The sequence below is a fragment of the Cervus elaphus genome, chromosome 20, assembly GCF_910594005.1.
Source record: "Cervus elaphus chromosome 20, mCerEla1.1, whole genome shotgun sequence".
Classification (NCBI taxonomy): domain Eukaryota; kingdom Metazoa; phylum Chordata; class Mammalia; order Artiodactyla; family Cervidae; genus Cervus; species Cervus elaphus.
The window spans coordinates 36537826-36551986 of NC_057834.1; the positions used below are offsets into that span (position 1 = coordinate 36537826).

The window sequence follows — 14161 nt, forward strand, 5'->3', positions numbered from 1 at the left end:
TAGATTATTTAGGTTTTTTCCTATTGAGTTGTATGAGTTCCCTTATAAAATTGAGTATTGAGTAAAATAAAATTATGTAAAGTAAAAATAAAATTATGTGTTGAGTTCCCTTATAAAATTTGGATACTAACCATTTATCAGATTTATAGTTTGCAGCTATTTTCTTCCATTTTTTAGGCTTCCTTTTCACTCTGTTGATGTTTCCCATGCTGTGCAAAACCTTTTCAGTTTAATATAATCCCATTTGCTATTTTTGCTTTATTGCCTAACAAAATGTTGTCATATTCAAGCAATTATTGTCAAGGCCAGTGTCAGGAAGATTTTTTCCCTTTGCTTTCTTATAAGAGTTTTACAATCTCCAGTATTACTTTTAGGTCGTTAATCCATGTTTAGTTTATTTTGTGTATAGTGTAAGGGTTTAATTTCATGCTTTTTCATGTGGATATCCTGTTTCCCCAGCACTATTTACTGAGAAGACTTCCCTTTCCCCATTGTGTTTTCCTGGTTTCCTTGTCAAAGATCAGTTGGCCATATATGCATGGGTTTATTTCTGGGATTTTTATTCTGTTTCATTGGTTTATATGTCTGTTTTTATGTCTGTACCATACTGCTTTAAAAGCATTGTGATATACTTTGAAATAAGGAAATGTGATGCCCCCAGTTCAGTACCTCATGCTCTAAGTTGCTTCTGCTATTTGGGATCTTTTGTGGTTCCATATGAACTTTAAGATTTTTTTTTCTGTTTTTGTAAAAACTCCCTAATTATATTCACACAGTTTGGATAGAATCTATGTTGCTTTGGTACTGTGAACATTTCAACAATATTAATTCCTCAGATTCATGAACATGTAATGTCTTTCTATATATTTGTGTGTTTGCAAATTTCTATCATCAGTGTTCATAGTTTCTGGTGCACAGATCTTTCAATCCTTAGTTAAGATTATTCCTAGGTATTTTATTCTTTTTTACTATAATGTAAGTGGGATTGTTTTCTTGTTTCCCTTTTCAGATAGTTCATTGTTAGTGTATAGAAGTGCAAAAGATTTTCATATGTTGATTTTGTGTTCTGCAATTTTGTTGAAATCACTTATTAGTCTTAAAAGGATTTTTCTGTGGAATCTTTAGATTTCTCTACATACAAGATCATGTCGTTTGCAATAAAAATAATTTTACTTCTTCCTTTCCAATTTGGATGCCTTTTATTTCTTTCGCTTGTCTGATTGCTGTTGCTAGAACTTCCAGTCCCAAATTGAATAGAAACAGCAAACAGACACAGTTGCCTTGTTCCTAATGTTAGAGGAAAAGCTTTTAATCATTCACCATTGAGTTTGATGTTAGCTGTGGATTTTATATATCGCCTTTATTGTGTTAAAATAACTTCCTTCAATTCTTAATTTGAGAGTTTTTAATCATGAAAGCATATTGGTTTTTTGTCATATGATTTTTCCACATCTATTGGATTACTGTGTGATTTTTATCCTTCATTGATTTAACGTGGTATATCACATTATTGATTTGCATATGCTGAAACATCCTTGCATCTTTAGATTAAACCCCAATTGATCATGGTGTTTGATCCTTTTAATATTTTGTTGAATTCCATTTGCTAGTATTTTTGTGGAGATTTTGCATTTTTGTTCATCAGGGTTATCGGCCTATAAGTTTTTGTGTGGTGTGTTAGTTTGGCTTAGGATATACCAGCATCTTTAAATGTGTTCCCTATACTACTATTTTTTTTTTTTTTTTTGGAAGAGTTTAAGAAGGATTAGATTAATTCTTTGGTATGTGATTTGATAAAATTCACCTGTGACTCCATTCAATCTTGGAATTTTCTTTGTTTGAAAGTTTTCAATTGCTGATTAAAACTAATTATTGTTATTATTAATCTTTTTGAGTTCTGTATTTCTTCTTTTGTGTGTGTGTGTGTGTGTGTGTGTGTGTGTGTATTTCTTCTGGATTCAAGCTTTATAGGATGTATGTTTCTCAGAATTTATCCATTTTTTTGAGGATTGTCCAACTTGATGGTATATAATTATTCATAAGAGTTTCTTATGATCTCTTTATTTCTGTGCACCAGTAATCTCATTTTCTGTATTAATTGATTCTTCCTTCTTTTTTTCTGGTCTTGCTAAGGGCTAGCCAATATTGCTTATCTTTCCAACACACTCTTAGGTTCACTGAATTTTTTATTTTCTTTCTAGTCTCTATTTCATTCACTTCTGCTGTAATCCTTACCACTTCCTTACTTCTGCTAACTTCTGACTTAGGTTTTTCTTTGTTTTCTAGTTCCTTGAGATGTAAACTTAAGTAGTTTGAGAACTTTCTTATTATTTATTGTGTTTATCACTGTAACATTCTTTCTTAGTTCTGCTTTTTTAAATTTATTTTTTAATTGAAGGATAATTGCTTTACAATGTTGTGTTGGTTTCTGCCTTACAACAATGTGAATCCATCATAAGTATACATATGTTCCCTCGTTGATCCTCCCTCCACCTCCAGCTAGCCCACCCCTCTAGGTCATCACAGAATTCCAGGCTGAGCCTGCTGTGTTAACTTCCTACTAGCTACCTATTTTGCACATAATTATGTATATATTGTAAAGCTATTCTCTTAATTCATCCCACCCTCTTCTTCCCTGACTGTGTCCACAAGTTTGTTCTCTACTTCTGCATCTCTATTCCTCCCTGTAATTAGGTTCATCAGTACCATTTTTCTAGATTCCATATATGTGTGTTAATATGCAGTATTTGTTTTTCTCCTTCCGACTTACTTCATTCTGTATAACAGGCTCTAGGTTCATCCACTTCACTACAGCTGACTCAAATTTGTTCCTTTTTATGGTTTAGTAATATTCCATTGTATATGTAACAATTTATCCATTCATCTGCTGATAGACATCCAGGTTGCTTCCCTGTCCTGGATATTGTAAATAGTGCTGCAGGGAATATTGGGGTACATGTGTCTTTTTGAATTATGCTTTTCTCCAGGTATATGCCCGGTAGTGGGATTGCTGGGTCATATGGTAGCTTTTGAGAAAGGAATACGACAGGACTGCCTGCTGTCACCCTGTTTGTTCAGCCTATACACTGAACACATCATGAGACACGCTCGGCTGGATGAGTTACAAGATGGAATCAAAATAGGCAGGAGAAATATCAACAACCTCAGATATGCAGATGATACCACTCTAATGGCAGAAAGTGAAGAGGAACTAAAGAGCCTCTTGATGAGGGTAAAGGAGGAGAGTGAGAGAGTCGGCTTAAAACTAAACATTTAAAAATTAAAATCTATTGCTGATTCATGTCAATGTATGACAAAACCCACTGAAAAAATAAATAAATAAATTTTTAAAAAAATTAAGATCATGACATCCAGCCCAATTACTTCATGGCAAATAGAAGGGGGAAAGGTAGAAGTAGTGACAGATTTCCTCTTCTTGGGCTCTAAAGTCACTGTGGATGGTGACTGCAGCCATGAAATCAGAAGACAATTGCTTCTTGGCAGGAAAGCTATGACAAACCTAGACAGTGTGTTGAAAAGCAGAGACATTACTCTGCCGACAAAAGTCCATATAGTCAAGGCAGTGGTCACAAATGGTTATGAGAGCTGGACCATAAAGAAGGAAGAATGCCAAATAACTGATGCCTTTGAGCTGTGGTGCTAGCGAAGACTCCTGAAAGTCCCTTGGACAGCAAGGAGATCAAACCAATCAATCTTCACGGAAATCAATCTTGAATACTTATTAGAAGGACTGATGCTGAAGCTGAAGCTCCAGTGTTTTGGTCATCTGATGTGAACAGCTGACTCATTGGAAAAGTCCCTGATTCTGGGAAAGATTGAGGGCAGAAGGAGAAGAAGGCATCAGAGGGTGAGATGGTTGGATGGCATCACCAATGCAATGGATATGAATATGGGCAAACTTTGGGAAATGGTGAGGGACAGGGAGGCCTGGCATGAGGCAGTCCATGAGATCACAAAGAGGTGGATTCAACTGGGTGACTGAACAACAACCTGGTAGTTTTATTTCTAGTTTTTTAAGGAATCTCCAGTGTTCTCCATAGTGATTTTATCAGTTTGCATTCCTGTCTACGGCCATACCACCCTGAACGCGCCCGATCTTGTCTGATTTTATCAGTTTGCATTCCTGTCAACAGTGCAAGAGATATATCTTTTCTTCACACCCTCTCCAGCATTTATTGCCTGTAGATTTTTTGATGACAGCCATTCTGACCTGTGAGGTGATACCTCATTGTAGTTTTGATTTGCATTGCTCTAATAATGAGCAATTTTTAGCATCTTTTCACGTGTTTGTTGGCTTAGTACTGCTTTTGCTTCCTTCTGTGTTTTATATTTTTTTCCTTTTCTTTTACTCAAGATATTTTCTTATTCCCTTATGATTTCTTCCTTGACCCAATGGTTGTTTAAAAAAAAGTGTGTTGGTAATTTTCATGTATTTGTACATTTTCCCATTTTCCTTCATTTATTGTCTTCTAATTTCATTCCATTGTGATTGGAAAAGATATTTTATATAATTTCTTAAATCTTAAGTATTGTTTCATGGCCTAACATATGATGTATCCTGGAGATTATTCTGTGTGCATTTGAGAAAAATATGAATTTTACTGCTGCTGGGTATAATATTCTGTTTGTTAGGTCCATAAGGTCCAATAATATATGCTTGTTAGGTCCAATTGGTCTATAGTATTGTTCAAGTCTGCTGTTTCCTTCTTGATGTCCTGTCTGAATTTTCTATCCACTCCTAAAAGCAAGGTATTCAAGTACATGATCATGCTATTGCTATTTCTTCTGTCACTGTTTGCTCTATATATCATAGGTGTTCTGATGTTGAGTGCATGAATATTTATCATTGTTATATCTTCCTATTGAACTGACCCTCCTTCATTATGTAATGACTTTCTTTGTCTTCATGGCAGCTTTTGATCTAACGTCTATTTTGTCTGCTATAAGTGTAGCCACCCACACTCCCTTTTGATTCCCATTTGCATGGAATATCTTTTCCCATCCCTCACATTTAGCTTGTGTGTGCCCTTAAAACTAAAGTGTGTCTCTTGTAGATATCATATATATATATACATATATATATATGTAAAATATATCTAGTTGAATCATGTTTTATTAATTCAGTCACTCTATGTCTTTTATTGGGGAGTTTAATCTATTTATATTTAATGTAAATGTTAATTGTAAGAATTTATAATTTCATTTTTGGTCTGGGGGTATATTTTTTTACTGGAGTATAGTTGCTTTACAATGTTGTGCTGGTTTCTGCCATACAATGTGAATCAGGTATAAGTATACACATATCCCCTCCCTCTTGATCCTCCCTCCCACCCCACCCCTATCCCAGCCCTCTAGGTCATCACAGAACAACAAGCTGAGTTCCCTGTGTTCTACAGCTGCTTCTCACTAGCTAGCTATTTTACACATGGCAGTGTATATATGTCAATGCTACTCTCTCAGTTCATCCCACCCTCTCATTCCCCTACTGTGTCCACAAGTTCATTCTTTACATCTGCATCTCTAGCCCTGCCCTGCAAATAAGTTCACAAGTACCATTTTTCTAGATTGCACATATATGAGTTAATATACAATCTTTGTTTTTCTCTTCCTGGCTTATTTCACTCTGTATAACAGTTTCAAGGTTCATCCACCTCACTACAACTGACTCAGGTTCATTGCTTTTTAGGGCTGAATAGTATTCTGTTGTATATATGCATAACTTCTTTATCCATTCATCTGTTGATGAACAGCTAGATTGCTTCCACATCCGGGCTATTGTAAATATTGCTGCTATGAACATTGAGGTGTGTGTGTCTTTTTTAAAGTTTAATTATTTTTTAATGTTTGGAGTGGCTTTATTCATAATCACTCCAAATGAGCAACAGCCAAGATGTTTTGCTAAAAGACAGCTATCAAAAACAAGCACATTTTTTAAAAGTTATATCTATACAATGGAATTCTAGTTGGCAATAAAAGTAACATACTTGATGCATGCAACAGGTGGATGAATCCTAAGTGTATTTTTAAAGTGAAAAAAGCCACATCCAAAAGACATGGGTCTTTTTAAATTATGGTTTTCTCAGGTGTGTGCCCAGTAGTGGAATTCTGGGTCATATGATAATTGTATTTTTAGTTTTTAAGGAACCTCCAAACTGTTCTCAATAGTGGTTGTGTCAATTTACATTGCCATGAACCGTGCAAGTTCTCCACACCCTCTCTAGCATTTATTGTCTTTAGATTTTTTGTTGATGGCCATTCTGACCTGTGTGAGGTGATACCTCATTATAGTTTTGAGTTGCATTTCTCTAGTAGTGAGCGATGTTGAGCATCTTTTCATGTGTTTGTTGGTCATGTGTGTGTCTTTTTTTGAGAAACATCCCTTTAGGTATTCTGCCTGTTTTTTTAATTTTTTTAATTGAGCTGCGTGAGCTGCTTGTATATTTTGAAGATTAACCTTTTATCGTTTCACTTGCAAATATTTTCTCCCATTCTGAGGGTTGTCTTTTCATCTTGTTTATGGATTCCTTTGCTGTGAAAAAGTTTTTAAGTTTAATTAGGTCACATTTGTTTATTTATAAATGTCATCTTGTTTAATTATTTTCTGTTTTATAGTACATTTGTTCCATTCTTTATCCCTTACTGTCTTCCCTTGTGACTTGATGATTTTCCTGTATTAACGTGCTTTGGTTTTGTCCTCTTTACTTGCATGTATCTTTTTTAGGTCTACTCTTTGTGGTTACCATGCAGCTTAGATAAAACATACTTATAACATCCTGTTTTGAACAACTAATTTAATTTCAGTCACATACAAAAACTCTACACTTTTACTTCTACCCACACAAATACATTTTATGTTATTAAGTCACAATTTAAATTTTTTATATTTTGTACTAATTAGCATATGTTTCTATTATAGTTATTCTGAATACTTTTGACTTTAACTGTCATTTCAAAGTTTAAAAGTGGTTTATGCACCACAATTACAGTATTATTGCAATATTGCATATTATATTTATCTATATTGTCAGTGAGATTTATATTTTCATATGATTTTGTATATTTTTAGCATCTTTTTATTTCAACTTTAAGGGCTCCCTTTGGCATAGCTTATAAGGCAGTTTTAATGAGGAAAAACTTTCTCAGTTTTTGCTTGTATGGAGAGTTTTTATCTCTGCTTATTTTTTAAAGAACATTCTTACCAGGTGTAATAACCTTGGACCCAGTGGGGTTTTTTCAGTACCTTGAATATATCATTCCATTCTCTCTTGATCTATGAGGTTTCTGCTGAGAAACCTGATGATATTCTTAATAGAGATTCCCTTGAATATGATGCTCTTCTCTTGCTATTTTCAAAAGTCTGTCTTTGTCTTTGAATTTTGAATATTCAATTATTACATGTCTTGATTCATACTTCTTTGATCCTGGGACCTTTGGGCTTCATGGATCTGAAAGTCCATTTACTTTCCCAGACTTGGGAATATTTCAGCTATAATTTCTTTAAATAAATTTTCAACATTTTTTCTTTGTATTGTCTTTCAGTTCAGTTCAGTTAAGTCACTCAGTCGTGTCCGACTCTCTGCGACCCCATGAATCGCAGCATGCGAGGCCTCCCTGCCCATCACCGGCTCCCAGAGTCTACCCAAACTCATGTCCATCGAGTCAGTGATGCCACCCAGCCATCTCATCCTCTGTCGTCCCCTTCTCCTCCTGCCCCCAATCCCTCCCAGCATCAGGGTCTTTTCCAATGAGTCAACTCTTCGCATGAGGTGGCCCAAGTATTGGAGTTTCAGCTTCAGCATCAGTCCTTCCAATGAACACCCAGGACTGGTCTCCTTTAGGATGGACTGGTTGGATCTCCTTGCAGTCCAAGGCACTCTCAAGTGTCTTCTCCAACACCACAGTTCAAAAGCATCAATTCTTCAGTGCTCAGCTTTCTTCACAGTCCAACTCTCACATCCATACATGACCACTGGAAAAACCATAGCCTTGACTAGACGGACCTTATTGGCAAAATAATGCCTCTGCTTTTTAATATGCTATCTAGGTTGGTCATAACTTTCCTTCCAAGGAGTAAGCATCTTTTAATTTCATGGCTGAAGTCACCATCTGAAGTGATTTTGGAGCCCAAAAAAATAAAATCTGACATGGTGTCCACTGTTTCCCCATCTATTTCCCATGAGGTGGTGGGACCAGATGCCATGATCTTAGTTTTCAGAATGTTGAGCTTTAAGCCAACTTTTTCACTCTCCTCTTTTACTTTCATCAAGACGCTCTTTAGTTCTTCTTCACTTTCTGCCATAATGGTGGTGTCATCTGCATATCTGAGGTTATTGATATTTCTCCGGGCAATCTTGATTCCATCTTGTGCTTCTTCCAGCCCAGCGTTTCTCATGATGTAGTATGCATAGAAGTTAAATAAGCAGGGTGACAGTATACAGCCTTGATGTACTCCTTTTCCTATTTGGAACCAGTCTGTTGTTCCATGTCCAGTTCTAACTGTATTGTCTTTGGAACTCCCATAATGTGTGTATTGATTTTCCTATAGTATCCCATAGACATTTTTCATTCTTTTTCCTTTTCCTACTCTAAGTAGATAATTTCAAATGCTCTATCTTTGAGTTTGTTGTTTGTTTCTTCTGTTTGATCAGCTCTGTTGATGAGACACTTTATTCAATTTTAATGCAGTCTTTGTGCTTAAAGCTTAACATTCAGAAAACTAAGATCATGGCATCTGGTCCCATCACTTCATGGGAAATAGATGGGGAAACAGTGGAAACGGTGTCAGACTTTATTTTTCTGGGCTCCAAAATCACTGCAGATGGTGACTGCAGCCATGAAGTTAAAAGACCCTTACTCCTTGGAAGGAAAGTTATGACCAACCTAGATAGCATATTGAAAAACAGAGACATTGCTTTGCCAACAAAGGTCCATCTGGTCAAGGCTATGGTTTTTCCAGTGGTCATGTATGGATGTGAGAGTTGGACTGTGAAGAAAGCTGAGCACTGAAGAATTGATGCTTTTGAACTGTGGCATTAGAGAAGACTCTTGAGACTCCCTTGGGCTGCAAGGAGATCCAACCAGTCCATCCTAAAGGAGATCAGTCCTGGCTGTTCATTGGAAGGACTGATGCTGAAGCTGAAACTCCAATAATTTGGCCACCTCATGCGAAGAGTTGACTTATTGTAAAAGACCCTGATGGTCTTTTGGGATTGGGGGCAGGAGGAGAAGGGGACGACAGAGGATGAGATGGCTGGATGGCATCACCGACTCGATGGGCATGAGTTTGAGTAAACTCCGGGAGTTTGTGATGGGCATGGAGGCCTGGCGTGCTGCGGTTCATGGGGTAGCAAAGAGTCAGACTGAACTGAGCAACTGAGCGACTGAACTGAACGGAGCTGAACTGTGTTTTTAGAACCAGAATTTCTGTTTGGTTCTTCTGAATGTTTTCTATCTCTGTGTTTAACTTCTCATTTTGGTCACAAATTGTTTTCCAAATTTTGCTTAGTCATCTGTCTGTGTTCTTTTGTAGTTTGCAGAGATTATTTAATATGACAATATTGAATTCTTTATTAGGCAATTCATAGATCTCTATTTCTTTCTGATTGGTTATTGGAGTTAATTTTGTTCCTTTGGTATTGTCATGTTTCCCTGATCCTCCATCCTTGTAGCCTTGCATTGGTGTCTGTGTATTTGAATAAGCAGTCTTTTCTTCCAGCCTTATAGGGCTGGCTCTAAGGGGAAAAAAGACAGTCACTGTAAAGCTCAACAAAGTTTGAGGCTTCAGCTGTAGAGGCATGTGGGATGCTGGCTGCAGGGGTATATGGGGTTCTGGGTGTAGGGTTGCATTGACCACCGTCTGTGGGTATATGTGAGAAATGGTTTTCAGGGCCATGTGGCCCAGTTGCTGTGATCTCATTCCACTTATATCTGTTTGGAAAAGAACTCACTTGCCAATGCAGGAGACATAAGAGATGCAGGTTCGACCCCTGGGTTTGGAAGATCCCCTGAAGAAGGACATGGCAGTCCATTCCAGTATTCTTTCCTGGAGAATCGGATGGACAGAGGAGCCTGGTGGGATACAGTCCATAGATTTACAAAGAGCTGGACATGACTGAAGTGATTTAGCATGCATGTACGCTCAAACAATGTCCTTACTGTTCTGGGTGCACTGAGACAGAAGCCAACTTCCCAGGCATTGCCTCACAAATTATGGGGAAGCTAGACTGTCACTTCATTCCCTCTTTCTCCTGTGGGAAAAGTCACAGTATAGAGGCATCTCTCTCAGCACTGAGTCATCCTGGGGTGGGATCAAGGTGATGAGGTAAAGCAAAACTGTTCTTCCTACACTTTCCCTGTGAATGACCTAGGATTTTTGGTCCATCAAAGTGCTGGAATCCCCCAACAGAACTCTGAAGATCTCTTAGAGGTATTTCTGACCATGGATAGTTGTTAAAAATCACATAGCCTGGTGTCTTGCTGGCACCAGTGACTTCTTTCTCTTTTAAGGAAACTTATGATTGCGTTTTGCCCATCCAGATAGTCCAGAATAATATCACTATTGTAAGGTCAACTTATTAGCGGCTTTCATTCTATCTGCTACCTTAATTCACCTTTTCATGTAATATGACATATCCACAGATTCCAAGGATTAAGACATGGACATCATTGAGGGTCCATTATTCTACCATGATTTGGACATCCAAGTGTAGTTAGTACCCAGTGAACACTGTCTTCTCACTCAGAGCCAATCTGTTAATGGTCTCACTCAGAAAAGACACCACAATTTAGTTCTTAAATGCTACATGAGCATAGGAGAAAGTTTATACTGCAATGCTTATTAAGGAACCCGTTTAGCAAACACTGTCTTTCCCTAAAGATCCTCCCTGCATAGGGAAGTATCCTTCTATGGAGAAGACAACTCATAAGTCCCCATGGGATTTCAAGGCAGCTTGAAAATCTGTCACTTTTCTTCCTGTGTATACCACATGTATACACGTATACACTTTTCTTCCATGTGTATACCATGTTCAGTGGCATGCTCTAACCACACTTGGAATTGTCATTCCTAGTTGTAACAACTGCATCTCCCACAAATGTCTCTACTTTAGGAAGTTAGTGCCTTTCTCTGGCCTCCCAAAACTAACCAGACGTCCTTCCCCATAAGCGTCGTGCTGTCCCAAGCTTCACCTCAGCTGGAGACACAGGGTAAGGGCCATGAACCAGGACAAGCCCTTCTGTCCCAAACTTCTTTCTCTTCTGGGAAAAATCCAAATTTTTAAAAAAATAATAGACCCTAAGAAAATGAAATTTAAATTTTATATCCTTGTGGATGATTTTTAAGCCTGGTGAAATCTATTGACGTTGCATAGGGCCTAATCCAATGGCCCCATTCCAAGCTCTTGGTGAATATTTAGCTTTAGGAAAATTATGTTTTAAGTATAAAATGCACCCACTTTCTTTATAGGAGAAGGAAATGGCAACCCACTCCAATGTTCTTGCCTGGAAAATTCCATGGACAGAGGTGACTGGCAGGCTACAGTCCATGGGATCACAGAGAGTCAGACATGACTGAGCAACTATCACTCGCTCACTCACTTTCTTTATAAGGCTTCCTTACACACCTTGGCTACAATGAGGTAAAAGACATTAAACTGTGGCATGTAATGTTTTCCACATCTGTGAAGTTTTATTCTTTTGTTGCCTCCTACCGCAGAGCCTGTGCCCTTTCCCCAGATTCTGATGGGGTCAGCATCCATCACACCAGACCGGTGCAACATCACCCTGGAGTGCAGAGCCTCTGGGGCCACAGAAGACCTGAATGTGACCTGGGAGAACAAGGGCCTCCCCAAAGAATGGGAGCAGAAGAGGACATTAGAACCAGCCTCCAACTCACGCATCCTGGCTGTCAGCTTGCCTAGAGGCCAGCCGCATGCCAGCCTCGTCTGTGTGGTCAGCAACCCGATGGGAAATAAAACTGCCTCCTTCGACCTTGGGAGAGTCTGCGTCCATGGTGAGTGCAATCTGCCAGAGGGGAGGAGCACTCTCAGACCTCAGATAGCACTGAGGTCTGGGGGTTCAGAGCTTTCCTTCCCACCATTTTGTTAGCACTGCTTTCTATCTGGCCGCTTCATACAGGAGTCTAGGAAAAACAGCCAACTTAGTTTTGCTTTTCAGTGTGTCACACACCCATGACCTACTCTAAACTGCTTGCCCCTGCTAGTCCAGGTAGTAGTTTTGAGTACCTCTCTCCACCACTATCCAACATTCACTGTGCATTCAGCATGGTCTTTAGGAATGTAATCATACTGGGTCATTTGTGGCTTTTCTTCAAGTTTGACCTCCATGACTCCCTGCGGGATATCATGGAGGGGCTCAGAGGCTCCTCTGTCCACATTTCTGATCTTATTTATACACTTACCACTGAATTTCTTGTTTGTCATTCCAGAATGTGCCTTGCTTTTATAAGTTTTTGTACCTCTGGACATGTTGTTTCCTTGACCATCAGCCCTTATTCACCCTGTGTCCTTGACTTCCTGTCTTATTCTTCATGGAGGATTCTCCTCAGCCACTGCATATATGTGGGCATGTGAAAATGCATTCACACATGGCCCTGCCCTAAGATAGGCCCCATGATTTGTCTAAAAATCTGCCTATTTGTCTAAAATTCTACTGATGTCTTAAATTTTTCATAATTTTTTTCAATTTTCATAATTTTTTAACAAGGAGCCTGCCTTTTCATTTTGCACAGAGCCCTGAAATAATGTAGCCATCCTGCCTTCAGACATCGACTCCCTCTGGGTGTCTGTGGCCACCCCCATACTGAGTGGTGATTATCTGTTTATGGATTTGTCTCCTGCATGGACAGGAATACTATGAAGGCAGGAGCCACGTTTTGTTCTCCTTTGAATCCCTGTGCAAGCACAAGCTTCTGGCCAAAGTTTATGTAATCAAAGTTGCATTGAATGAATGAATAACCTTATCCTGTGTGTGGTCTCACCCTCTGTAAACCATCCTCTATAAGATGCAAAGGGGTCTGAAATGCCAGGATCACTTAAAACATCTGTTAATTGGACCTCTCTACTCCAAGGCTAGAGTATCAGGTAATTTTCAATACTCAGCATTACCCACAAACCCTCATTATTCCCCCTTTCCTACATCTGGTTCCCTGCCCAGTCCTGCTTGCTGCAATAAGGTGCTGGCAACTCCCAGGGGCTGACTTTAGACACTACCATTTCCCAAATGTGGCATCCCTCCTTCCTGGAATGCTGTGCCCACCCTGAATATCTGGGAAACTGCTGCTCATCCATCAAGGTCAGTTTATGCATCACCTCCTCTTGGAGACCCTCACTGAGGACCTCTCTGCAAGAGGTAAAGCTCTGTTTTACTGCAATCCCTCTGGTTAGCAGACTTTGATATTTTCTCAGTCCTCTCCACTGGGTGACTTCATCATACTCATCTCAGTACCCTTGGCACCAAGCAGAAGTTCAGGACCTGGTTGAATGAATGATACTACAAAGTTCCTCGCTCTTCAGCCTCTGAACCAGGACTCTTTCAACTTCTCCACCTCCTGTCTATCTTCATTTGGTAGTGGGTATCTCAAGTTCTCTCTTGACTTTAACTTATTTGCTCTCTGTGTTCGAGGAAAACAGATTCAGCCAACCAGGTCAATGCTGATCTCCTATCTGGCATTTGTGGGGCAGTCGCAGCTGTGTTATTGATCCTCGGAGGTGGACTGTGCCTTTGGAAAATCCATGGGAAGAAGATGAAGACTGGAAGAGGCAGGTTGCCCTTCTCCTTCCATGCCCACATACCTCTCTTTCTTCACTGGATTCTTAACATCCTTTCTCTTACAATTTGTTGCCTGGAAATGTCCCTGCAGAGGGGTTAGTGGGTGTGGCCATGGTCTGTGTCCATAGCAATGGAGGAGGGTACAGATTTCCAAGGCTCAGATTCAAGCCACTCTGCCTATCTCTCAGGTGCAAATCACAAGAGGATGATGATGACGCAGCCAGCAGGAATCTCTAGAAAGCATGAACAAGGTAAGACCTGGGCACTGTGCTTTTCCAGGTCTCTCACTGCCTAGCCTGGGTTTGTCAAATCTAGTCACTGATGTTTCTTTTCCTACTTCCTCTTTAACACT

At 39.1% G+C, this 14161-nt stretch overlaps 1 protein-coding gene across 7 annotated transcripts in view; it reads left to right on the forward strand.

Moving 5' to 3' along the window:
• Positions 1-14161, forward strand: part of LOC122678224 (SLAM family member 5-like) — a 30159-nt gene that overhangs the window by 13204 nt on the left and 2794 nt on the right. For 4 of the 7 annotated variants that reach the window (XR_006336037.1, XM_043878830.1, XM_043878832.1 and 1 more), the window contains 3 exons: positions 11735-12031; positions 13671-13799; positions 13998-14060. Coding sequence is in view for 5 of the 7 variants with exons in the window: in XM_043878830.1 (XP_043734765.1) it covers positions 11735-12031; positions 13671-13799; positions 13998-14060 (489 nt within the window). In the remaining 2 variants the exon portion in view is untranslated. The other 3 variants (XR_006336038.1, XM_043878834.1, XM_043878835.1) reach the window with 3 other exon arrangements.